Source organism: Pholcus phalangioides, unplaced genomic scaffold (assembly GCF_987345545.1).
Source record: "Pholcus phalangioides strain wild (caught in Gottingen) unplaced genomic scaffold, Ppha-v1.0 ptg000015l_1, whole genome shotgun sequence".
Lineage (NCBI taxonomy): Eukaryota > Metazoa > Arthropoda > Arachnida > Araneae > Pholcidae > Pholcus > Pholcus phalangioides.
In genome coordinates this window covers 30,065,365-30,093,343 of record NW_028301608.1, presented here as the reverse complement: position 1 = coordinate 30,093,343, position 27,979 = coordinate 30,065,365, and the positions used below count along the sequence as shown (strand labels likewise).

The 27,979-nt window shown below is 33.4% G+C and overlaps 1 protein-coding gene across 1 annotated transcript; it reads left to right on the top strand.

The window, feature by feature from the left end:
• The first annotated feature begins 5 nt into the window (after window positions 1-5).
• On the top strand, window positions 6-27,979 carry LOC149075787 (putative lysosomal cobalamin transporter). Its single transcript, XM_089243294.1, has 15 exons — window positions 6-184; window positions 3,469-3,645; window positions 4,859-4,922; window positions 11,609-11,706; window positions 11,858-11,925; window positions 14,811-14,905; window positions 15,604-15,677; window positions 17,093-17,218; window positions 20,804-21,012; window positions 22,087-22,189; window positions 22,982-23,086; window positions 23,353-23,499; window positions 24,401-24,458; window positions 25,905-26,014; window positions 27,539-27,979. Exons 1-15 carry the CDS (start codon window positions 62-64, stop codon window positions 27,656-27,658), a joined length of 1,677 nt encoding a protein of 558 aa, XP_089099420.1. The 5' UTR covers window positions 6-61; the 3' UTR covers window positions 27,659-27,979.

Below are 27,979 nucleotides of genomic sequence, written 5' to 3'. Positions count from 1 at the left end.
ACAAGATTATTTGTTGACAGTTTTGAAGAGTTGTTTTGTTTTGATGTCATAAATAGGTCTGATGACGACGTCCTCGGATAGTGACGAAACATTTGGGTCGTTATTGAAACGATTAGCCATCGAAATGCATATCCCCGGAGAAGTATCAGCTTTCGGTGCAATTCCATCCATTGTAGCATTTGTTGTGAGTTTTTCACTCATATTTGATTTCTTGTGAACCCTTATAAAAACCTTGACACGTTCTCTATCGATTTCATAACGTAATAGAGAAATAAATATAATTCATTCACTAAATTTTATCAATTGCCAATTAATTTCTGTTAATTTAGATAACATGGACATGAATGTTACTCTTTATAAATTGGGTAATGAAAATTATGCATCGTGATCATATGCGTGATGCTTACCTCGAAGTTACTGTTAGCTTATAAACGGAATTTTCTATTTGTTTTTGCGTACTGGTGTTTAACACATAATTCAAGAAAAATAAAAGGTTCACCTCATACAATGGTGAAAGAGTCAGTGTCGCACATTATCACATGGTGAAATTCAAGTCCCCTATTCAAAAACAACATTTACATTGAAATGCAGTGTTTGGTATGGCATTGGGCCGTAACAACACCATTCCATTTGCATGTATCAGACACTGAAATGAGCTGACCAAATCACAAATAGTATTCGACACCTATGAACTTGACTGGGTTATGTGCAGGGCCGTCTTAAGAGCATCATAGGTCCCCTAGGAAAGTGATTTTGCTGAGGCCCTACCTATCAAATTCTCAAGCAATTCAACTACTTATTTTTCTGAGGACCCGGGTAGAGCCATTCGTTAAGATGGCACTGGTTGTGGGACCAACTTCAGTAGACTGAAGCTATGTAGTTATTAGTTGACTAAAGCTGGTGTTTGTGTTGTAACATAGTTTAAATTTAAATGATCTTCAGTATCTCATCTTCCTGTAAAAATTCTCTCTCATCCGATTTTGAAGCTTAGCCTTATGTCAGTTTTTGTCTTTTTTATAGCACTCCTTAGTATTTAAAAAAAAGCAACTTATCTTTGAATTTCGGGCTATATTTGAAACAAATAACAATTTTATATAGAAACCTACGAGAAATCACTTTTCGGCTAACAAAGATTTCGGGTAACGAATGCAATTACATTACAGAACAAATCATCTTCATTAGCCAAGGTATCACTGTACAGGGAAATAAAAGTGACTGTCTTTGGGTAGAGCCAAATCATTGAAACGAGCTTTAAATAAGGTGATTTATTAAGGTGTGATGAGTTTAAACCAGTTTTCTATTTTTTTAGAACAAATGAAAGCTGTTCCACCTCTTTAAAAAGTGAAACATTTCTGTAAATATGTTTAGGGACATTTTGAGGCCATCAGGAACGGGAAATCATATTTCCCCAGAATTATTTGGAATTCCCAAAATCGTTTATTTGCAGTGAACACCCGTTTACCCGACTCTCTACATTTATGACATTTTTTTCTTTTTCAATTACTCTTTATATTTTTTTAAGTTAAAATATTTCATTTTTGTCCTGTACAACTTCAATTACATGATTTTTTCATGGCACGAATCCTAAATTTTATAATCAATTGATTATATATTATTATATTATTATTATCCTTTTATTATTATAATATTGATGGACCCCCCCCCCCCCATGCAGTAAACATAAATGGTTTAGAAATCTTTGCTTTAAAAGGGGTGAATTGGCACTTGTTCTTGTGCACTCAAGACTCCTGGTAACGGGCCTAGCACCAGGTCCTAAATTTCATTGTACTTTGGCCTGGCTCCGAAAGACATACAATTTCATACTTTTTCTCTTGCAGATTAAATTAAATGTACGCAGCATGAAATTTTATTTTCTCTCATTTTCCCACAGTTAGCAATGGAGGGGGACCTCTTACCTTTTGTATAGTTTAAATTCCAACTTGCCTATGCAGTACTAAGATGGCTTCATTCCAATTATGCTGATCACATATGCTTACACATCACTCTTAATCAGTACTGATAAATATAATTCATACCCATCAACACAAAATAAACATTCTAGAATTCTACGTTTTAAACTGCTTCCAAACAGTTGAGATTTGTAGCTTTAAATGTACAAAGTAATTTTTTGTGTACATTTTTTCTCATTTGAAGCCATTCAGATTGAAAAGCCGATTGTGATTGCCCCTCTTGAAATTAAGAAGGAAAAAAGCACCACACAATCACTTTTTTATTTTCATGTAGGTTTGCTTAAAAAACAGGGGTCAGTTGAGAACAAAGCTGCTTGGAAGTTAAGTTACTCTTAATGCATCTTTGGTTGTGAACGGCAAATTTTCCCAGAGTAGGGATTCACATGCATGAAATTGGTCAGTGTAAATCCATAAGACTTCTTTTCTCAATCACTTGCAGGTGGTTAGAGGAAAAGGACAAAAGGGATATAAGTTTTTAAGTATCAAATTTTTTTTTTCGGGGGGGGGGGGAGTAAAAAAGGTAAGAAAATATTGGAGCGTATTACACAATTATTCTCCAAGAAAAAAGGGGGCCTTTAGGTAAAGCCGTAAAGTAAGGGGTGCTGATGAGTGAGGAAAATATAACAGTATTATGTATGTTTGACTTAGAATGTGACTTAGGGAGCTTCCCTCTTTTTCAGAAATGGACGTACCCCACGTATAAAATAATTCAGGTAGCTATTGAGGCTATTGCATATTTAGAAATCATAACCATGTGAATTTTTTAGATCTCATCTCTGTTTATCTCTCGTGTTTCCCGTAACAGTAGTTTAGGATTTTATAGTAGGCAGGGTTACTAGTATAGTTTACACAAACTGGAAGCCCCTTACCCCCACGTTTTTTTACTCAATCTTTCTATTATTCCCCCCCCCCTAGTTTTTCCCAAGCAATGCTATGTAATAGGTATAAAAAATTAAATTTCTAACAAATATTCCCATCGATTTAAAAAAAAAAATCAGTTATATTCTATTTCCATATTAATGTGCCACAACAGTAATTTCCACGATCACCCGGGAATTTTTATCAGGATTTCATTAATGGGAAATCTCAAAAAAATTCCAGAGAATAGGTGGGTGGGAATTATTGCTCAAAAACTGTAAATATATTTTATGATGACAGATTAGGGTTTCATTTGCTGATTTTAGATGTGCACAAGCATTTCCTTGCATAGCTTAAAGTGAACATTGCATAAAAATATCAGGCTGAAGATGAATTTTGATGATCTATGACTTTAGTGATGGTTATATTAACAAAATCACATGCTATCACTATTAATTAACAACATTTAAATTTTTATTTTATTAACAGGACATATATATTTTTTTCACATCATGATTTTATCAGTTTTTAATCTTATTTAATCAATTTTTTATTTAGCGTTTTTCGATAATGACATCTTCCATCAAAAATTTTTAATTATTTACGTATATCTTTATGGTAAATGTGTTTCATTTTTTAGCTTAGCTTCATTGCTTCAGTGTTGTTTATTCGATACTTCTGGAAATCACGTGAATATGATCGTCCTGCAGCTTTTGTAGCAACTTTTGGATTATGGATCGCTATGCTGACAGCTTTCCTCTTGCCTGTGGATGTATTTCTCGTATCTTTTATGAAGACTGAGAATGGGACATTTAAGGTAACGTCTCTTAGACAATATACTTAAGTCTGATGTAATTTCAGAATTTATTTTTGAGAATTTAATGAACAATGTATTTTAAAATTAGAAGATTCTTGGTTGAAAAGTTTTGACATGGAGGGAATGTCCTTGCATTTCATCCTCATTTTGTGATGAAATCCTCAGTGGATATGAAAACCTAGTCTATGAGATTTTCTAAAGTGTCTAGAAATGGCAGAAGCTGTAGTGGTATTAGTGTTTGAGGAAAAGTCAGATTTGATCATTTTTGTCGCACCACAGTCATTTTCTGCACACGAGGACTAACTAGACCGGCACCTACAATTTATTGCCGATTCTGAATGGCAGGCTTGTTTTTATATTCACAGAGAGATTAGTGCACTAACCCCTCGATGTGAGACTCACTGTGGTAGCAATCTTTTGTGTTGGCATGTCACCGTTGCTGTTGTACCCCTGTGTCAGGAGTTTTCTGCAAGGACGAACCGGGTATCGGACTCGTGACACCTCTAAACATCCTTTTTCATACTTTAGGCCAGTTTCTTATTGACCTAAGCTACTGTACCCTAAAAGTCAGATTTTAGTTACATCATGCTCATGTCTGGCTATGGACCAATCAGTTGAGGTAAAAATCAGTTTTTAATAGAGAGAGTATGGCAGCTTTGCTTTCAGTCAAGTGTTCAGCAAGCACTCTTAAATCTTTTCGTCCCTTTCTGTTAAAATTTTAACAGACCATTTTTCTTTGGCACAAAATCCTCTAGAGTTCATTTCTAATCTTGAGCCAGCCATGAAATAATCGATTAAATTTATTTCAGTATTGATTGCATTATGCAATTAATGCTAAATATGTAAATCCTATTAGGGAAATCGCATATGTTCTTGTTGATTCTTTTATTGTTTTGTGTTAACCCAACATTTTTATGTGCAGATTTCATATTTGCTTACAGACTTTTTGGTTAAAATTGACTGTTAAAAATTATATTGAACTGTATGTGACTAAGCTTACCGAAGTGAGTTAATTGGAAAAATGTAAAGATTGTCTGATAAAACAAAGTTTTTATTGTAAATTTATTGAGTGAAGTGTGCAATAATATTAATTCTTTAACAAAATTTTGGTGATTTTTTTTGTTATGATATTGATGCATTAACTTTTCTTTTTTCCTTTTGTTAAAAGAAACTTTTTAAATTTTTCATGCATAATTTTTTATTATATTTGTAGGACTGGGCTCAACTAAATACAACAAGAGATGCTATTGAACAGAGCGTGTCCTATGCATATTTTGGTATTTCGTTTTTTTTTTACATTTGCGTTAACTCATTTATGTCCCCCATCTTGATGCACTTTGAATTCTATATTGATATTGGGATATTTTGTTGAAATTGTGTACAACTTCAGAATATTGCAAGAGATTTTTTAAAATAAATCAACAGGCAGCATGGGTCCTGGGTGCCCAGTGTCCTCAATTGAGGACAACCAAATATTAGGACATATTTGAAAAAAAAAGTTGAAACATTATAGCTTTTACATTAAACTGCAATTTAAATAATCGATTACAAAAGAATCGTTTGCATGAATATAACAATATAAAGTCAATAATATAAGGTGAAAAACAAAAACACCCACAGAGGTAATAAAATACATCAATTTCAAGAGTTCATTTCTAAACCAGAAATGGCTTCTGTAGAATTTTTAGATGTCAATCTTTGAGTAGGGTTGTCATCTACATGTGCTGTAGTATAAAACATCTCACCACAGAAAGCAACAGGCCTACAATGGTACAAATATTCAATTATTACACTTCACATGTAGATCAGCAATGAAATGTCAAATACACAACTAGATAAGCACTCAGATGGTTAGGTACCTACACACGCACGCACAAACTTACGGCACAACTCAATTGGTAGTAAATTGCCTGTAGTATGCACGTCTCTCAGTTAAAACCTTGACATAACAATATTGTATAAAAGGCTCCAGAGCACAAGAAGAAGAAAAGCCTCAGGAGATGGGAGCTTGCGAAAACAAAAATGCACATTCGAAAATGCAAAGAGAGGGAGAAGGGTGTGTGAAAGCGATCGAGTAGGATCATGTTTACGTTCTTATTCTATTTTTTTATTAACAAATTCCTGTTTATTTTTTGTTGTGATGAGTGCTCACTATTCGAAGAACATAAGGCCACTACATTGGCGCAGCTGGTAGGATAGTGAGCAATAGATTAGACAATATTTAATGGAAAAACTTTCGTCATGAGAAGGCGACGTGAAAAGTGGAGAACTTTCATCGTGAGGAGGCAAGTTGAGAAATTTCGTCGTGAGAAGGTGATACGGGGAGCACTTGAAGAGTGTTGGAAGAAGGGGGGAAGTGCGGTGAGCGTTTTTTTTATAAGAAAATTTACAGTTTTTCTTTTCTTTGAGGGAATTATGGCTTTCTTAGCTAGAGGCAAAAAAGAGGACTTACAGCAAGTCACTGTGGAAATGGGACTTGAAAATGTTATGGATATGAAGGTATTTCAACTCAAATCCGCAATAACGGAGGTAGAATGCTATGACAAAGAGTTCATCGAACAGTTTTTTAACACCGTAATTGAGAAGAGAAAATGGAAAGAGACGGAAGCAAGTGAGGAGAGACGAATGGAGTTCAAACTCAGAAAAATGCAACTAGAAAATGAAAGGATTCGCATTGGTGCGGCAGGTGAATCCCAATTAACTCAATGGCAAGGCTAGAGCTACAGAACATTTTGCAAAATTTTGATCCAAAGAGCAACGAGATCAGCCTCTACTTAGTGCTGTTTGAGAGGCAAGCGGAAAGAGCAAAAATAAAAAGGGAACTCTGGGTTTCATATCTGATTGGACTATTACCTTATGATGTGGCGCAAGTCATAATTAGAGAAAATGAAGAAACAACAGATGACTATGACCAAGTCAAATCCATTTTGCTGAAGAGATATAAGCTTACTCCTGGGAGGTTTCGACAGATGTTCATGAAGCACAGTAAATGATCGGAAGCACAGTAAATGATCGGAAGCAACGTAGTGTGATTTTGCTTATGAACTCAGAAACTACTTTGCTGAATGGATCCGAGGCCTGGAGATGACCACAGTTGAAGAACTGTCTGATCATTACAGATCAGATAAAACGGAAAGTACCGTCAGAGATTCGAGACCATTTTATTGACGAGTGGTCTCAATTCAAGCGATCCGACATAGAATTGTCCTTGCTAATAAATTGGACGACTAAGAGAACGTCAGGGCAGACATCGGCAAGATTCAGAAGAATTTCTTCAAAAAAAGGTCATCACCACAGCAACAACACTTCAGTTATGGAGAAGGACGAGGATCATCGACAAGAACACATATCAACCAACAACTCGGAAACGTAGCGATAAGGTCTGGAACAAGACCAAAAACACGAATATCAGAAAAACCCTAAAGAAGTGTTACATCTGTGGTTTGAGCCATTTCGCTCGAGATTGTGACAAAAGATATAAGGCTAATACAAAAGAGAAATCGGAAGATGACATTTTGATCACAGAAATTCAATCGGAATTATTTAATTCGAGTGAATCGAATCTGGATTTGAACCCTTTACGTTATGTTGATATTTGCGTAGATAATAGAAAAATCAGAAGCTTGGTGGATTCTGGTTGTCAAATTCCAGTGATTCATTCTGATTGTATACAGGAACCAATAATTAAGAAAGAGAAAATCATCTTAGTGAGTGCATTTCGAGAAAGAACTGGAGCATCACTTGTGAATATTAGTGCTTTGTTGAAAGTAGGAAATAACGAAGATTTTTGTAATCCTGTTAAAATTTTCACTGTAGTAACAGATAAAATTCGAGAACAGTGCATTATTCCACCAAATGTATATGGATTACTTTGCAAGGCCTCTGACACGAAGATAAGCGATTGTCCTTCCCCACTGGAAGGGAAGAGCACAAGTCTCCTGTGATAGAGCTAACAAGATGTCATCCTTGCCTGAGGACAAATACAAAAGATAGACAAAGCTGGTGAATGACATGACTGAGTATTTCGCCACCACCAAAATCTGTGAATTCAAATGCAAGAAGGTCAGGGAAACTCACCATCGCAGTACAACTGATAGCAGAAGCAAATCGAAAGAGCGTAACCTACAAATGGAACTGGATCTAAGAAGGATCATAGTGGAAGCTCGCGACTATGATGAAATGGCATATTTGTGGACATTTTGGAGAGACATCACCGGTAAACCCATCAGGAAACATTTCTAGGAATTTGAGAAGCTCAGCAATGAAACCACGAAACTCAATGACTTTGAAGACACCAGATCTATGTGGCAGGATAGATATGAGTGTGACATACTCGAAGACACCATGTCCAAGCTGTGGAATCAGGTGAAGCCGGCGTACAAGCAAATCCAAGTTTATGTTCAGTGCAAACCCTGGAACTGTTATGGTAGGGACAAAATTCAAGAACGCAGACCCATTCCTGCGCATTTTAGGAGACGTGGGCCCAGCAATGGGGTAGCATTATGGGCCACGTGAAGCAATTTACAGAGAAGCCATCTGTGAACGTCGCTCCGGCATTAAAAGTGAAATATATGATGATGTTGAAAATGAAGACGGCTGAAGAGTTTTTCATTTCACTGAAATTGAAGTCAATGACGAAGGTCTTCTGGAAGATGTCTATATTCAACAGATCCAAAGACAGGAAGATGGTTTGCAACGTGTCTGCCCACGAATTGTCCTATGGATTGGACTTCTGGATCAAAGTGTTTACAGACAGAACAGAGGATGATTTCATCACTATTCACCATGAGATGGGACACATCCAGTACATCTCAGTTAAAACCCTGACGTAACAATATGGTATAAGGCTCCAGAGCACAATAAGAAAAAAAGCCTCAGGAGACGGGAGCTTGCAAAAACAAAAATGGACATTATAAAATAAAAAGGGAGGGAGAAGGGTGTGTGAAAGCGATCGAGTAGGAGCGTTGTCTCATGTTTACGTTCTTATTTGAATTTTTTTATTAATAAATTCCTGTTTATGTTTGTCATGGTGAGTGCTCACTACTCGAAGAACATAACATTTCCCATGGCAATAGACTAGAATTGTGCTCAGTTTGAGAGAAAGAAGAAAGAAATATGCTAATTGGAATGAAATTATAGCTTTCACTGTAGCAAACGTGCAATGTTGCTCCAGAAATGCAAAGAGCAGACTAGTTTCAAATTAGCAGATTCAACCTGCAGAAAATTTTTTTCCTTATTGAAACAATACACAAATATGCATGAAATTGAGTGCACACACAAAAATGACATCTATGTGGCTCCAAGGGACAATTGTCCTTCCAGGAAGCCTACAAGGTTGATATCTTCTCTGTTTACATGAGCAAGAGAATAAAAATAAGATATATAGAAAAAAATAATAATTAAATTAAAAAAAAAAAAAAAAAAAAAAAAATATATATATATATATATATATATATAATAAGTGATACATATATATACATATTTTTTCCTTTCGAATATTTCTATTTGCTTAGCCGCCAATTTGAACCAAAGTACATTAAAATGTTATTAGGTTTTCTATTTGCATGAAGACATATAGTAATGAGATGAAATTGATCAGAAAAAAATATAAAATAGGCAATTGTAATTTTACAATTGCCTATGCAAAAAGTGGGGGGGTTTTGCAAAAAGTTCAAAATTCTATATATTGTAGGTGATTCAGTGTGCAAGACATAATTTATGTGATAGTGTCTAGGTATGCTATTAACAGGACATGTGAAAATGAAATAAAACAATCAAAATATTTCATAATACTGGGGGAATATTTTCATTATTTCAGACATTTTTACATATTGATATATTTCATACTTTTTGTTAGTGTTGTTAGTTGTTTGGTACTCTGATTGGAAAAAATTCATTATTTTATGTGCATTGAAGGAAAAACCTTTTTGGAAGAGATGTTTTTAGTTTTTGGTATTTGATATCCATGTTTAAATCTTATCACAGTTCTATTTGTTTTTCTCTGTAACCATTCAGTGTTTCTTGTTAAGAAGTTAATCATTCTGTAAATATATAACTGTCTGATGTTAAAAGTATGACTATTTATATTATTATTGTTTTCACGATATGTATCCATTACCATACATCTTATTTTATTATATATGTTGTTTAGTTTTTCAATGTTAGTTTGGTATGCCCCTCCCCAAGCACATAAGCTATAGGTTATTATGGAAAAGACCCAAGCATAGCAAATATCTTTTAGAAAATCTGCTTCTATTAGGTACTTCAATCTATTTATCATGACGGTGTGAAATCAGAGTTTTTTTGACAAGTTTGGTGCAATGAGCGCTCCATTTTAGATCATCTTGAATTATTATTCCTAAATATTCATATTCGTAGACTCTTTTGATGACTTCACAATTACAGTTATGTTGTTCCTGTGGGTGACAGTGATGGATTTTAATGTGAATGTCAGTGCCATGATGAATGCATCGTGTTTTTATGCATTGATATTTTGTTTTACTAAGTTCAGTTTAAGTTTATTTTTTTGTCATCCACAGATTAATATTTCTGAGATCATTTTTCGTTTTTATTAAATTATTTGTTATATCATCTCTATATAATGCTGTATTATTGATATATATTCTAGTGTGAGAATTTTTAGGAATCTTTAACTCAAATTTTTCAGCATTCCAGAAAATATGGGTATTCCCAACATGCTGCTCTCCCTTCATGTTTCCTGGTATGCTGGTTAATGTGTAGGAAAAAAGTGTTTAATTTTTTTTTCACACTGCGACTCTTATTCCAAGCAATACAGTGTTAAGTTATTTACAGTTACTTACATAGAGCCAATATAGTATGAGGCATCAGTTCATATTACCCACGTTCCCCCTGCATTAGCTGACATATTCAAAAACAGTGATAGAGACCAGCATACCGGGAATACACATATTTTCTGGCATGCCAGGATATTCAAGTCATAGATTCCAGGAAATTTTTAAATACCTGGACTATAAGAACTCATTGAATTGGCTGATTTGAACCTTGTCAGTTTTTTTGAGATCCTTTTGTTTCACAACTGTGTTCTGATAATTCCAGCTTTATGTTTGCTTTTGCTACTAGAAATCTTGATTTATTAAAAATATTGGATATGAATAATATTCCTTTGCGTGGATTGGATAAGTCGAATGGAAGTATAAGTAGACTGCAGTACTTGATATTGTGTGTAAAATTGGAATAAATAGAGTGAAAAATTGAAGAACCATACTGCAAAGAACACGATGATTTAATATAAAAGTGACACCATGTATCTTGGCACAATCTTTCAACATGTGTAAAAATGCGCAAAATACAGTATCTGCATTTCATATTAGGGTGTTGATATTTAAATCAGAGCAATAAGTAAATGTGCTAAATTTTTTTACTATTGCTATCCAATTTATGGGCAAAACATGTTTTCTATAGTGAAATATTATTTTATTCTTAAATTGATATCAGTCTTGAATGTATTCTGTGATCCTTATTAAACGTTATTTATCCTGGCATGCTGGGAATGAACTAGACTGAAACATTCAAAAAGCTAGTATCCCTTGATTTTTGTGATACGCCAACTAAAGCAGGGAATGTGGTATATTCCAATGTCTTATAATAAGAGCAGTTTCATGATACAACTGGAAGTACCTGCTGATGTCATTGGCCTGACAGAACTGGTTAATTGCCATTTGCTACCCTGGTATTTCAAGAGTTGTGCTTCGATTAAAAAGTACTAGTGCACAGTAACATCACACACCTGATTTGCAACCACACCCACTGAGCCAAGACGACAAGAGCAACTTCAAAGGGATGAGACCCCCTTACTATTATATATATTAAAGTTTCTAAATATTTGGTAATGTTATTTTAGAAATCATAAAGAATGCCATTTAGATTAGAAAATGTTGTATTGCTTGAATTGTGATTTAATTTTTTTATTTTTTGTTTTTAGCCTTTTATGGAATCATCTGCATTTTCGTATTTTTTCTTCTTCCTTTGGTGTATTTCGCTCATGAAGAGCAAGATGATACCCAACTATATAATGCTAAGGTAATCAATTTCCTGTGGCAGCTGATTTTATCCTTTTTCTAGCACGATAATTATAGTTAAGAATGTTATTTTTATGAAATCAATATATTTTCTGATTTGCTTTCTTAATCTATTCATTTTAACAAAGCTAAAAATTTTTTTTTTTCAATAGCGTTTCCTGTCAGCATTGAAGTTCACAATAGTTTTTGTTATTGCATGTATACTGCTTTTCATTGTTGGGTAAGTAGGAATAAGTTAACTATTTATTTTTTGTTTGAGGTGTAGGCTACATTTAAACAAATGGGATTTTAAACATAAATTCTGGGAAATGAAACTAATGTTTGTTATGGTATTCAGAGTCACTTGATGCAAAAAAAGAAATGATTGCAAGATTTTTCTTTTACTGAACTAAAATGGCATGAATTATTGTAGATTATGTTCAGCAAAAGACTATATTTTTATAATATCTTATATATAAATGTGAAAGTATGTATGTCTGTTCTTTATACAAATCTACAGTTTTAGACCGATTGTCGCCAGATTTTGCATATATACCAAACAGGAACGGGAATGAACCATAGGCTAATTTAAAATTTTATCAGAGCAGGGCAAATGCCCCAAATGGGTAACAATGGTTTTTGGGCCTCAATAATCGCTTTCAGAATGTTTACTTTGGTTACTGTGGTTCCCTAGCAATGTGTTTCAGACGTGTCTATGCCTTTATAATGGTTTGTCACATCTTCAATGCTTCTATTATAACAGTTTATTTCGTTATAATGGTTTGTCACTTTTCCAATCCTCCCAGTAATTGAAGAAAACCCGAGAAGCACTGGGTATTTTTGTTATCTTATATACAGGGTGTCCTGTAAGTGCTAATGCAGCCTTTACCTCATCAACCGCCCATCGTAGAGGCATAGTTTCAATTTAAAAAATGCTTAAAAGGTATTTGAATAATATTTGCTGCATAAGCTGGACATATCACATCACTAACAACAGAGAACAACAACTACGATGACAAAACAGAGAATAAAAATGTTCAATGCCAGCTGGTGAACTCAATGCTTGCCTCAAATCATCAACACTCTACTACTACTTAACCAAACACCAACTCTGGCCATATCGGTATATATATTGCAATTTACTGCCATTAGTGAGATGGGCTGGAAGCGAAGGTGCTGTCTATCAGTGGTCGCCTCGAGTTCGTTAGGGAAAATATCTTATCGATATCCTCCCTTGGGTTCGAACCCGGGACCCTGACAACAACCTTCACGATGGTAGACGAGCATCTTACCACCATGCCACTCGGGCTCATCAACACTCTGGCACAAAGTTAAAAAAAATTATCATTATCCACCAACATGCGAGTTCAACTGCAAAATGACTCAGCACTGCTATCATTTTCACATCAGTTGATCAAACTTAGCAATGGAAGAATTCCTGTAGACCCAAGCACTGGACTAATTACGTTCCCAAATGGATTTTGCCAGTTTTTTAAACTCAGTTGAAGAACTTTGCAGACAAAGTCTTCCCAAACATTCAACAAAATTACCGAAACCATGAGTGGCTTTGTGAGAGTGATTCTGGCACTGAAAAAATGACAGTGTGAACAAGATCAACGAAAAATCCTAAAAATTATTTCAGGAGATTCCACATCTTACAAATCAGTTGATACTGTCACAGACACAGCGCAGACAGTTCTGTATCCTTCAAAATTTCTGAACTCTTTGCATATTTTGGGTGTGCCACCACACAACTTGATCCTCAAAGTCGGAGCACCTATAATGCTTTTAAGAAAATTTAGAGACACTGAGACTCTGTAGTGGCACCAGACTCTGCGTGAAGAAATTGCACAATTACATCATTGAAGCAACGATTCTGACTGGATTTGTGCCAAAGGAGAAGACGTCTTCATTCCATGTATCTCAATTATCACTGAAGAAATGCCATTCACTTTCAAGCGATTACAGTTCCCGATTCATTTATCTTTTGCCATGACAATCAACAGAGCGCAAGGCCAGTCGTTAGCAGTGGCAGGTATCAACCTACTTGAGACCTGTGTTTCTCATGGACAGCTTTTCGTCGCCTGGTCACGCGTTGGTAATCCTAAAAAATTGTAAATCTACACACCAGAGGGAAAAACAAATATATTGTGTATCCACAAGCGACTGCCTGAAGTTTTTAATTAAAACATTTAAAAATAAAAGAAATTTTTTCTTACTTGATGCAGAATTGTTTTTGATTAAGTAATAAATAATAATTTAATAATTATAATAATATAATATTATATTAAATATTATAATTGATAAGCTATAATAATTAATAAGCTATACATACATAAATTTTTTGCAGGGTGGATAACATCGCCGGGCTAGTGATTACATAAATTACAAACTCTCGATTAGGAAGAAATTGACTATTGTTGTTCAAATAAAAGAATTATTTTTTTCCCTTCAAAATTACTCTCTTGATGCAATTTTGGGATTTGGGACTTCTTCAACTTTGAGATTTATATATTTTTTTACTTTAATTCCTTACCAAGTTAGATACTGTAGTTGATTTTTGTATTAAGAGCACTGCCCCCTCCCCCACGAATGTCAAAAAACGATGTGTTTACTTATTACAGATGGACCTACCCAACAGGAACTTCTTTAGAAGTAGAAGGGGGGAATTCAAACTTTTCCTTGAACCCTGCATACTTAGAATTCACTGAGTTCTTTTACCATTCTATGAATTCAAAAGTACATTTTGTTTCTGTAGTTTATGTAATAGAATATATGTAATTAGTATATTATAGAATGAATTTTTTATATTCATTGCAACTTTCTTCCGTATGATAAGACTGTTTATAATTAACTTTATTATTTATTAATATTTAATTTATTATTATTTAACTTAAACACTCATACAATATGGCTTAACTTCCCATTTCAGATCTCTTTTAAAAATTTAAACACTTTTATCAGTTAATTTGTACTTATAAGCTTTACTCCTGCATAGATGAAAGTAAGCTATCCAGCAAAAGTTTAATTATTTCATACCAAAAATTTCTTGCTTTAAGATTTTTTGTTTTGTTTTTACTCTGAAAATTCGATAGTTGACTTGATGCACCTTTTCTTGATTTATAGAGCACTGATTCCATACAAGAAAATAGCCAAACCTGATGATGTATCAAAATGGACTGATGAAATCTATCATATCTTTGAGCGCATGTACAATGACAGTATGTAGCTTTGTATTTGCATACTTCAATTCCATATTTATTTGTTTGAATCAATATATATACAGAACATGGAAATTTTGAGACTGCAATTTCATGCATTTTGACCATAAAAAGAATTGTTCAACCAATCTCATTGCTTATTTACTTGTAATAAATCATCAATAGAGTTTAAATTCACAAAACATTATTTTTTTATGCCACCTGATAAATTGTATCATTAGATGTTACAAAAACGTGTGAATTTTATATTTCTTTCTCTTCATTGTGATTTCTGATACTATGTGGTTACTAGTGGTTTATGCTAGTGATCGACAACCAGTTAATCACAGCACCATTTTTTAGTGTTAATTTTTCTTCGAAAATCTTTGCAATAAAAATTTATGAGCCATAAATCATAGAGATATTTTCAGTTTAATCAAAAAGTGGGTTACAATGGGCACATCATGTCAGACAAAATGCTAAGTAATTAAGTTATTTTGATTATAATGTATTGGAGGAGGAAATATTGGGGGAATCACTTCACATATTGGAATCAAGTGTAAAAAATCTCATCAAGTAGCTTGCTAGTTAAGTTTGTTTACCAACCCCTGTTTTATATCGCTATTTTATATTGAAATTATAATATTTTTAATTGTTTAGCTCTCTGTACGTATAAATGACTATGTAATTAATGATTGTATATGAATTTTTTCTTACAGGTTTTATTGTTGGTCTCTTGTTTGTGCTAAATATACTGATATTTATCGGAACAATTTGTCTTGTGATTTATCTGGTAGGAAATAACCTATTGCAATTCTATTATTATTGATTTATCATTCAAAAATACAAATAATAATATCCTTTGAATAATATTTTATATATTTATGCTGTCTATGCTATAGCATTCTTTTTATTAATGAAATATTTCTCAATAATTTTTGAAGTTCAATGTGACGAATAAGCAAATATCATTGAAATATCCAAAAAAACCCACTTAAAATTTTAGCATAAATGGTTCATTTCCCCATTACCCTTTCAGGCCCTATTGGTACAATTTGGGGAGTGGGGGGGGGGGGAATGTTTTTCGATTTTTCTCACTAAAGATTTCTCTCACCAAATATTTTTTAACGTCCTTTAAGCTCTGACTTAGATGGGTGTTTTGAGTTAGAAACACGGTACATATGAACTGTAACCTTGGGGCTTCCATCAGAGTGAAGCACTTAAAGTTGAACTTGCTGTTTTTTCAAGATTGCCTCTGGTTTAGTGTGATGTATTACATAAAATTTATCAATAAAATTCTGTAAAATAATTGGTTGTTAATAATATGTCCTGTATCGTCTTAGCTGCATAAATTTGAACCAAATGATTCCTTCTTCATTTATAAAGCTCAAGACTTCGACATGCACAAAGGGCTAAATTTTGTATTTTTATGCCAGAAGTGCAACTGTTTTTGAACTTTCTGATCAGCAGTTTTTGATGGTGATATATATTTTTTTCAATTACAGAACAGTTTTTGCATCCTAAGATTGAAAACAGTTTACATTCCTTGTAGTTTACAGAGGAATAGCATTTGATTCGAAAAACTTATGATCGAACGACATGAAATACAGATGGAATTTTAAAAAAAACGCGGATTCCACATAGTGATAGGCTGTTTTAAATACCCCAGAATAAAAATTGTGCTGGCAGAGAAAGGTAAATTTTAATCATTGGGCTATTGTAGATGATCTCATATTAGCTAGGTGTTTTAGACATATAGGCTGTAAGAGAAGGACGAGATGCCAAAAATGGAACATGAATTTATGATTGAGCTAAGAATCAAACTGCTTTTATCAGTGTTACACCATGTGACATTTTTACACATTTGTCTATGTCCTGTATTTTCGATAAAATTTGAAAAAAATAAATAAATATTTGTTGAAATTTAAGTTTTTATTTTTTTTAATATCAGCAATGCAAAAACATCTTAAAAATTCAAAAAAAAAAAAGAATGCTCTGGTCTAAACATATATTTATATTTGATTGAAATTCCAACCTTTGGGATAACAATGACAAGAAAATTAACTTGTACCGATAACAACCCTTTATCTTGAGAATTCTCTTTGAATTTATTTGTATGAGGATTTCTATTATTCTGTTTTAATAGTGTTAATTAAACAAAAGCATAATATACTAATTGTTTTTATTGTTTCCTGATCAAAATTTTAGGGTGTGGGGTTGTCCGTGTATCCTGTTAACTGCATCAGAGGCTGGCGTAGCTTGACAGATGAGCGGGAAAGAATCAGTACTCGAAGAAATGACATTGAATCTCGTATAGCAAGGTTGCAAGCGAAGGTTAATATTGCATTCATTAATCTTTACTCTAAAAAAGATAATTGTGAAGTAATGGACAAACATAGATATTATACACTGGTGTAAGAAATTAAGAGAATTTGCAGACTTGGTCGATTATCTCTAGAACTACTGTACCGATTTTAATGAAATTTGATATGTACATACATTGATACAATACAAAACAAATAACCATTCAATAATTGTAATACACACCTATGATCGTGCGTAACACTCGTTGGAGTCAGAAGGTATGAAACAGCGGTTGCAGAATAAACAAAAAAATGGGTTAATAGATGGGTTAACCCTTTCCGGCACGGTGTCCCCATAGCGAAACCACCTTTTCAAAATTCCATCAAAAAATAACTACTTTTCGCACAGTAATCATTTAAATCTTATTAAATAGCTTAAGATTTAGATTTTCTGTCAGAGATGGCAGCATCATACTGGTTTTGTTTTGCAATTGGTAAAATAATCCGCCATTTTCTCTATTTTTATGGTACTTGTTTTAAAATTTATTTCCTAATAAAAAAAAATTTTTTTTCAAAAATTGGTAATGGTTTTTTATAGATTTTGCCCTATTTGTTGAAATCAAGCCATTCAATAAACTTAAGAATAGTTTCAAATCAAATTATGAAAGTTTTAAAAAGGTGGTTCCATACTGAGGACACCGCACACCTAGAGCAATGAGATACACCAAGTGACGTCAGTGTGAAACCACCTCTCTTGAGACGAAGCGACCTTGTTTTTCTTCATTTTCTCCCCTCTTTCTTGTTTATTAGAAAATGGGTGACAGCAGCAATGGTGTTGAAACATCTCAGATGTGTATTTGTGGTGGAAATTTCGGAGGTTAGAATGGAAGACACAACATGTTATTTTTTGTCCCACGCATAACCATTCTTTCATTCTAGTGGTTTTAGAGCAGCTTTTTCTTTTGACGACTACTTTCTATGCTCTCTCTACTGCTTTAATTTTATTTTCTGGCATTTATTTTGCCTTGAGTAGTTCTTCTTATGAAGAGCCCCTCTTCACAACTGATTATTGGGAATTTATTACTTTTATTGGTGGTGAAATGCCTATAAAATTCCTAAGTACAGTTGAAGCAATATTATGCTAATTTCAGAGCCTCTCTCTGATCTGGAGTCTAATGCATCTGATGATACACCAGATAAAGAAAATAAAACAAAGCTTACTGCATGGATTATCACGAAAATGATGCTGATGTATACGCTGCCCAATGCCTGGATCCTCTCGACAATTTCATATGGTTCAGGAGAAAAAACCAAAACCCAGATTTCAAGGAAGAAGTGGGACCATCTCAGTAAATTCTACCAATGCCGGATACATCGCCAATCTTGATGTTCTTATTGTTTTTTTCAGTGCCACTGATGGAAAATTTGGCATTTCGAATAAATTTATATGCCACTCAAGAAGGAAAATTTACACTGCCATCTCATAGAAAAAGATTTACCAGCTATCAATATGCTTATGTTGATCATTTTGGCCTACAAAATCGGTAGAAAGGGAATTTTTCAAACAAAATGTTGCTTTTCCTGCATTACACCCTAGGGAAGCTTTCAGTGTTCTAGGTGTGCGGTGTCCCCACTGTGCGACCACCTGTTATTTGCTGGATTTTGATAAAAATAAAATAATAGTTGCAAAACATATTTATATGAGTCCTATGTATCAAGTATATGAAGTTAGTTCATCCAAAAATTTTTTTTTATATATAGTGCCCCTCAAAGGGTTTTAATAGGGGGTATGGTCCCTTATTACAGATATACAGGTCTCACAGTGTGATTTCACACTTGAAATAAGGCAGTTTATCATTTCCTGTGTCAATTGGTCCCACTCGTTCAGCAACGCTGTTTTCATTCCCTGGATGGTTCCCGGAGGCGGGTTGCGAGTTGCAATTGCCCACCCCAGAGCATCCCAGACATGCTCTATAGGGTTAAGGTCTGGAGATCTGGCTGGCCAATCCATCCGCCGAATATCCTCACTCTCTAAAAAATCGTCCAGCAGAAGAGCTCTATGTGGCCTCGCGTTATCGTCCATTAAAATGAACCCCTGAAACGGGAAACATAGGGCTCTTAGACCTCATCCCTATACCTCACACCAGTCACAGTGCCTCTTTCAAAGACATGGAGAGGTGTGCGGCCATCCAACATGATGTCTGCTCAGACCATTAAACCTCCCCCGCCATAATGGTAGATTTCGCGGACATTGGAGGGTAGGTAGCGGTTTCCCTGGTTCTCTCCATATGAATGTACGGCGAGAATCGGTGCTCAGGCTGAACCGGGACTCATCAGTGAAGAGAACGGTCGCCCATTGATCCATACTGCAATCTCTATGCTCTCTGCACCATGATAAACGGATTCTCCTGTTCGTAGAAGTGAGCGGGATGCAAACATCAGGTCTTCTTGCAAACAACCCTCTCTCATGAAGTCTTTTGGAAACAGTCACCCTTGATACATGGGTTCCTGTGGCTGCATACAAATCAGGAGAGAGCTGAGAAGCTGTAGCACTCCTGTATAATCGACAAATGGCGATCTTCTCTGGCCGTCGTGGCTCTTGGACGACCTTGCCCAGGCTTTCTCTCAATGGATCCGGTATCCTGGAACTGTTTCTATAAGTTACACACGACGCTGGGCATTAAATTGAACTCTCTACAAATCTGGTCTTGAGATTGGCCTGCTTCTAGCCTCCCCACAATTCGCCACCTCATTCCATCATCTAAATGGTGGTTACTCATTTTACTGTTACAATTTGAAATGAACAGATTGCTGCAAAATAACACCAAGAAATTTGCAAAGGTGTGCTAGTGAACGAAATGCGTCTTAACTTACGCACGCTTATAAAGCCTGTTTCTCTACTGGCTCCGCCTATACACATGTGTACGCTTACGTATTTGACATACAAGATTTGCATTTTTGTCTAGAAGCAGTGGTTTTACATTCAGTTCAGTTCTTTTCGGGAAATTCGATAAAATATGCAAATTCTCTTAATTTATTTCACCAGTGTATATAGATATTGTGATATAGACATGAAGTTATTTAGTATTTTTGAAGTTTTTGATAAATTTTTTTGACAAAAGTTTGTATCTTTGTCTTTGTGGGAATCAGAACATGCTAATCAATTTTGTAGGTGGTGGTCAGTGGTGACAAAATTCATGTAAAATAACCACTTTTTACAACTTCTCTCTGTTTAAAGTCTGCAGAAAATTTGCATTTTGAACAATAACTGTTTGGAACCTCTGCTCTCCTAGTCTTTTATAGCATTGTTGATTCTTGCTTTGTACACTGTACACCACTATGCATGTATGTGTGTGATGGGAATTTATTTGATTGTAATTATATTTTTAACCATTGCTTTTCTCTCCATTATGTGTTCAGCCATGTCATTCCCACCAAGATTTCCTGTGATATATGTTATTTATCTTTCTATATAATATTTTTTTTGTGTATTTCTGAAGTTCGCTTAAGCACTGTTTTCATTGAATTCTCTCATAATGGTTATCTTTGTATGTTTATAGGTAATAGTTTGAGGTGAGTTACTCCATACAATTTTTTTATTTTGATTCTCATATAGGAAAGTCGTATGACATCTAAAGATAGAAGAACACTTTCCAAATTGCAAGAAGAAGAACGTTTGATAACATTAATGGAAGGTGAATTAAACAAAGAGTTGTCTAGCCCTTTGTACAAGCTCAGATATTTTACCCGTTTTTTTGGTGTTTTGATTGGCATTGTTGGAATTATTCTGGGATTTATGATATGGCTGTCCATTCTCCTAGCAAAGTAAGTTTTAGTAATTTTCATGGTCTTTTAGCATTAGTACTAAAAATTAGGAACAGCTTGAACAGAATGTCATTCATAATCAATTCTAGAAATATAATTGATTATTTTCAACCTACAATTGTTTACCCTTGCTAAAAACTTATTGTAAAAAAATTATTTTTATAACTAGTGCACACAATTCAAAAACTAGAATATAAGTATATTTCTAATATCGTAATTTGCTTTCTTTTTCAACATCTAGCTCAAATTCAGTTTTAAATACAATTTTTACTATCTTCCAATATTTTTTTTACATTCAAAATGTTGCAAGCATATGATTGTGGACCCCAAAGCAGAATATTTCGAAATCTGCAACATACATCACAGAAACAATCAGTTCTACTGCAGAACAATCTGGAAGAATTTTAAGAAAAATGTAGAAAATACTATTACGGGAATTTTTACCGTAGAACATTTCCAGTCAGCCGAGAGCTTGTTGCATAACAATGCAGAACATTCTGCTTTGGGGATTGTGGAATACATATGATACTAAAAAAAGTCTTGTGACTTAGGGAAGAACCCATACTTACTGTTATATTTGTAGGATTCAAAGAAGAAAATATGCTTCCAACTTTAAATTGCAGAAAAGCTTTCTCTTCCCTTTAAGAATGTTTTGCATATAGCAGGGGTTCTCAAACTGTGCTGCGCTACGCCCTGGTGCTCATCCAACCTTTGTCAAGGGTGCCATGAAGTGGCGGTTTGGACAAAAGTTTTTCGAAGAGATTCTTTGCTAAACAGCTCTGGGGAGCTGCAGATGAGCGCTAAATAGGGAAAGGGCACACTGGATGAAAAAAGTTTAAAAAACCTTGGGATATAGCATGATACAATTTTAAACTGAATGCACAGCAGAGAAAAGTTAGATTGTCCCCCCCCCCCCTTCCATTCAATGAAAATAATCTTATATTTCAAGAATTCTGAAAAAATATTTTAAATCAGATACTAATGCATTCAGATTTTTTTAAGATTTGCTTAACATTTTATGGTTATATATTGTATTTTCTCTGTAATATGTGATTACATTGTTTTGTTCTTCAGTATCAACAAATTGCTGTATTCTTTTGGATATAAAAATGGGTACATAGCTTCTGAATTCCACATTCTGAATCCTTTAGATTGGATGATGGTTCGTCTTCAAAAAGTAAGTATAAATGCAGTAAGTTTTCATTGTGAAATATAGAATTTCAGTTTGTTGATCAACTATTTTTTTGGTTGCCAAAGATAAAAAAAAGAGTTTATATAAAGCATATAAGGCTTTTTTACAGCCATATTTAGTAACACTGCTTTGGAAAAATAATGTTAAATAGATCATGCATGAAAGGTAAATCTAACAAACTGTTAGGTATGTGAATATCAAATACTGCAATCTCTTTCGCAGGAATTAACTAATATAGTGAAATTTCTTACATTAGCTTTTGTATAATTTTACTGTAAAATGAGATTTTCAAATGTATTATGAAATTAGGTACAGTCAGACCTCAGTAATAGTGCTATTTCTGGGAGTCGAATAAAAATGACTTCAATGACTTAATAATAAGTAAACCCCCAATTCGCTGATTATGCTGTCTGGAATCTTGTACTGGCCTGCAATGCCATTAAAAGCGACATTGTACAGACTAGATGACGTTATACCAAGGTTTTACTGTACTTTTTGTTTGAAAATAAGATGGCTATAAAGAAAGAAGAAATAATTTTCTTAAAAAATAATTTATGGATTTTTTAAATAATTATAACTTTATTTTCAAGAAATTTTAAATTTATGATCATGCCAAAATTTTAATCATGTCATTAATCATAATTCAGATTTAAAGTCAGAAGTTTTTACAATGATTATGAAAACTTTGGACTTTAATCTGAATTATTATTATTTTTATTGTTTTTAGCAAACTCATTCTTTTAAAATGAATTTGTATTTATACCATTATCATCTCAGGTTTTTCCCTTGGATTACATCATGTTCTTTGGGGTGATTGTTTTCTTGGTTGCATGCACAATAGCAGGTGTTCGTCATATTGGAATATGGTGCTTCTGCATTAGGGTATGTTGACTTTTATGTTTACCAAAAAAGGATTGTTGTAAGTTCCATTTATCCTATGCTTTGGGAGATATTAAAGAACGTGAAGTATTTTTTAATCACACAAATTGAAACCTGTCTATCCATCAAACTTTCCTTTTATTTGATTTATTTTTACTTTATGGAACTTAATGCCATCCAAATGATTTATTTCATCAATATTTTAACAATTCAAGGTCAATAAATGTTTTGAATTCATTCTCATCATCAAAATGCTATTCTTTTTGCAGTTGTTCAAGATCCGGCCTCACAAGACTCAGCCACAAGGCTTAATCATGTTGTGTGCAATCGTGATGTTCACTGTTCTGGCTCTTAATGTACTCATAAACGCCGCACTTCCACAGTATATGATGTTTGGAAACCAGAAATATGTTAAGGTTGCAAATTTTTATGTATTGTCCTTGTTGCCATGATACATTGATTAATCTAAGAATATCTCTATTGATACAAGTAGTCACACTTTGATAACTCATACTCAAACAAAATAATTAATTTTTATCACAAAACTTGATGTCAATTTATAGTCTTAGAACTTGGTCAGTGGTGTTGGCAATGGTCAAAAATGTTTTTTTTGGGAGCCAGGTTTGATCCTCATAGACAGCACAATAGTGATCAGCTGAAGTTGGTTTCCTGTGGTTTTTTCAACTTTAGGGCACGAATGCAAGGTCTCCCATTTAAAAAATTCTCTACACGGAAAGTAATCAGACCAACAACATTTGAAATTCATGCAAAATATGTATAGGCAAAATAACATTGCCAAATTGTTGCTTCTAAATTTGTAAGACATACACTTTTTGAACACACAACATGCATTCCTCAAAAACAATCATATTCATTATAGGTGCACAATACATATACATAACTTTCTGGCATGCATCAGTTGCTAGAAATTTGTCAAACAAATGTTTACGAGGTGCATGTGTGGTTTAGTAGTTGATTGATATTGTAATATTTATTCATTAAAATTTCATTTGATTATTATGCTTACCAGAATTACCTTGTGAATTAATATTTTTGTGGTATAATATTTTCTCAGTAGTCTTTCTTCATTACTCTCTGTGTTTCCCCATCTAGAATATGAAGATTTTAACAAATGAGTATTATTTTTTCTTACTGGAGAAAATTTTTAATTTTAAAATATTTTGATTCCATTTGTATTTTTATGTTGAAATAGACTGGTTATCCACAATAGTGTTTTTGCATTAATTGAAATACAGTGTTCTTGAATTGAAATTATAAAAACTAATGTTTTTTTAAATATTCTTTTCTATTTTATAGTACAATGAAACTATTGGAACAGTAGAAGTTATTAAATGTACTCCTGCAGTGTCGAAAGGTAATTTTTCATTTATTGGGACAAATTAACAAATTGATGAGCAATATAATTATTTTGGTCATTTAATTATGCATTTTGGATGCATCTCAAGGTAACTCATGTTAGTGATAACAATTTAAGAGTTAAAAAACAGACTTCAATCTTTGGTGTAAAATTTACATAATTGGAAACATTTTCTGAATTTCTTTTGCTTCCTCATTCTCTAAATATGGAAAAATGAAGCAATTTTAGTGTTCGAAGAAAGAGGCTTAATTTAATTTTTTTCCTGAGAAATAATCGAGTTTTTAAAACGTAGCTCATTTGTTGGCTGATGATTTTCAGGATTGCTGTTGGTGGGCATCGTAAGGACTCAGGTTGGAACTTACTGATGGTTTAGTGATGGTCGGCTTAAGTTGGTTTTCTGTGCTTTCCCAATTTTGAGGCATGAATGCGAGCCAATTTCCCATTCAAAAAAGTCTCTCCATAGAGAGTGATCAGGCACACAACAATGAAAATTCATGTATAGAACAGGCAAAATAACCTGCAGAGTGTGGCAATCAAAAGCAGTTGAATTGTTTTTGAAATCAAAAGGCAGATGGTAGCATTTCTTGAACGTATAACAAGTATTTCTCAGAAAAAAATTAAATGTTAGGTATGCAACACATGCATAGCACATTCCGACATGTACTAATTTGACGAATGCTTGTGAGATGCATGTGTGGTTTAGTAGCTGTAGTATTGCTGTCGATGTAACTTAATTTCATTCGCTGAAAAATCTCAATGAGGCTTATATTATAACAATTTCTTTGACTTTAATTATTTTTGCTTAAAATTAATGGAAACGTTTGTTTCAAATTAATTAATTGAGAATTGTCAAATGCATATACAGGTTGGTCATTAAATATCTTTGCCAATTATAAGCCTCCTACCAGCTGCATAAACCAAGGAATGTGAATTAAATTGGAGATATAGGTGGATCAAAGTATGTGCTCAAGAATGAAGAGAAAAACAAAACCCTAGTTCTCACGGCTACGGTTACAGTCAGAGCAAAAAATTTCAAAAATTAAAATGACAGCACTCATTTTTATGTATTGTGAAGTGATCGGCACAGTAAAAAACCATGAAGACCATTGGAACGGTACGGTACCTGTAGCAACATAAATAAACTCTGGCTCATAATGCAGACAATGAAACATGTGGAAACAGCCATTGCATATCAGATTTCTGCGGCTGGAATTTTCCCTCTGAAGGTTAGCTCACCAGCCCCCTTGGTGAAATCTCTTTTCTTTGTCTGCGCCCAGTGCCAACATTTATGGTTCTACAAGTACCATTCATGACCACCCTGTATTTATTGTGCTTTATTTTTTTTCTTGTTAATTATAATTTCATTTTTATTATGATTCTTATTTTTATATTGCCAAAAAGAATTGCCTCTTTAGTACATGTGAAAATTTTTTGTTTATACAGATTTATGTGTGATGACTAGAGCAAGCACTTTCTTGCTGAATTATGCCTTTGCTGTCAATTCTTGGTTTTTTGGACTCTGTTACTATTGGATGACCTGGGCATTTCTTTTGGTAATAATTTCTCATCTATCATATAATATTTATGATATACATTCATAGAAAGAATGATATATTTGTATGAGGTTAAAAAGAATATTTGAGAGGCTAGTGTGGCATAGTTTGTATTTTTTTAGGTCTGTCTGTAAAATTAGAAAAGGAAGTTGAATATGTGAATTTCAAAACTAAATCGCATAAAATATGACTTTAGTGATGAAAAAGAATTATGAAAAAAAAATATTTATAGTTAAAACAGTTATGCATGTGGTCATCGGACATATTAGCAGTGAAATCTCTGTGTAAAGTTTCACTTTCAAATAAAAGTTCTATTGAAAAGCACTTTTCAACACAAGTTGAATGAAGTAGTTGAAAAAATATAGGAATCACATGCACACACACGCTCGTGCATCATTAGTTTTCGGATATGTTTATATATACTAGTTATACTACTATGTTTATATATATCTGAGATACTAGCACTGATTACAGAATGGCCAAGTCGGGCATTTGCCCAAGGCTCCAAGATTGAAACAATCTATATTCACAGACAAATCCAACATCATCTATCGTAGTGGCAGGAGCCTCCCCTGATTCTTGCTTTTGTCCAGGGCCACTCAATGTAAAAGTCGAGCCTTGTTAGTATTTGTAGATAGCTTGTGAGTTTTATACATGTGAGTTTTTTGCATATGCTATCATCTGCTTTCCAATTTAGAATATAACCTATGCTTTATAAGTTAGAATGCAAAGATTTCTTTTTGCTTGCAATGGCAAGTTCATTGAGTGAATTTTTGAATAAGAGAAATTTCATTCTTATAATGGTATTCAAAACAACCGCAGAAAATAATGTAGACAAGCACTTTGTTCTCAGAATTGTCCAGTTCAAAATACTGATTAGCTAATTGAGGATCAAACATTTTTCCTTGTATGTGTGATATTTAATTACCCAAGCTATACACAGTGTCTGTGAATTAACAGCTGTTAGGTATATAAATTCATATCTGAATATTATGCAATTCTCTGCTATTCTAACTCTCTGTGCAATATTTCATACTCTAAATTATTTCACATTAAACCTTTATCTACTGATGGTAAGTACTTTAATGTAACAGGTTAGATAATTTGTTATGTACCAAATAATTGTGTGAAAAACAGTATTTTTTATTTATTTTTTTTGTCATAAATTAGAACATAAAAAATTACCTACTAAATACTTTGCTTGGTAATTGTTTATTATTATCAGTGTATTTATATTTTTATTTATATTATCTCATTTTCTTCTTATTCTATTTTTCATAATGTGGTAGACATTAGGACTAGAATTTCTAAATTGAATAAGTGAATTTCAAAGGAAAGAAAATCCAAGATTTTAATTATTATATACAAAAGAAATTAATGGTTTAAAAGTTTTTGAAATCAATGAGATACAAAAATTATATATATATAAATTTTATCTAAAATAAAATAAAAAAAATCAACGAAAAAAATTTTTTTTTTGCTATTATAAATTCATTTTTCAAATCATGGTCTTTTATTTTATAGATGGTGGTTCTCAGCTTTTTCATTTCTATAGTGAAAAATAAACGTTCATCCATATCTGAAGCTGTGGATCGTGATGATTTTGAAGACAGTGATTCTGATGTCCAGCCACTTATCCCTTAGAGAATGATTTTATATCATTATTGTGACTAAATATATAATGTATTTTTTACATGTATTGTATATAGCATTATGCATATTCCCCCAGAATTACTTGTAAATTCATGTAGTTTTATTTTGTATATATATGTGTGTATATGGGAAAAGATATATCACGCTTTTCTGCATTTCTAGTCAATGCATAACCAATGCTTTTGGCAACTATTGTGCTTAACATTAAATATTTTTCTTCAGTGATCAAATATATTTTTTTGAAGTGCTCTGTGTAATATTTGACTTGGTTATATGAACTGAGCATATTAAACAGTTTTTCAAAACTGCAAA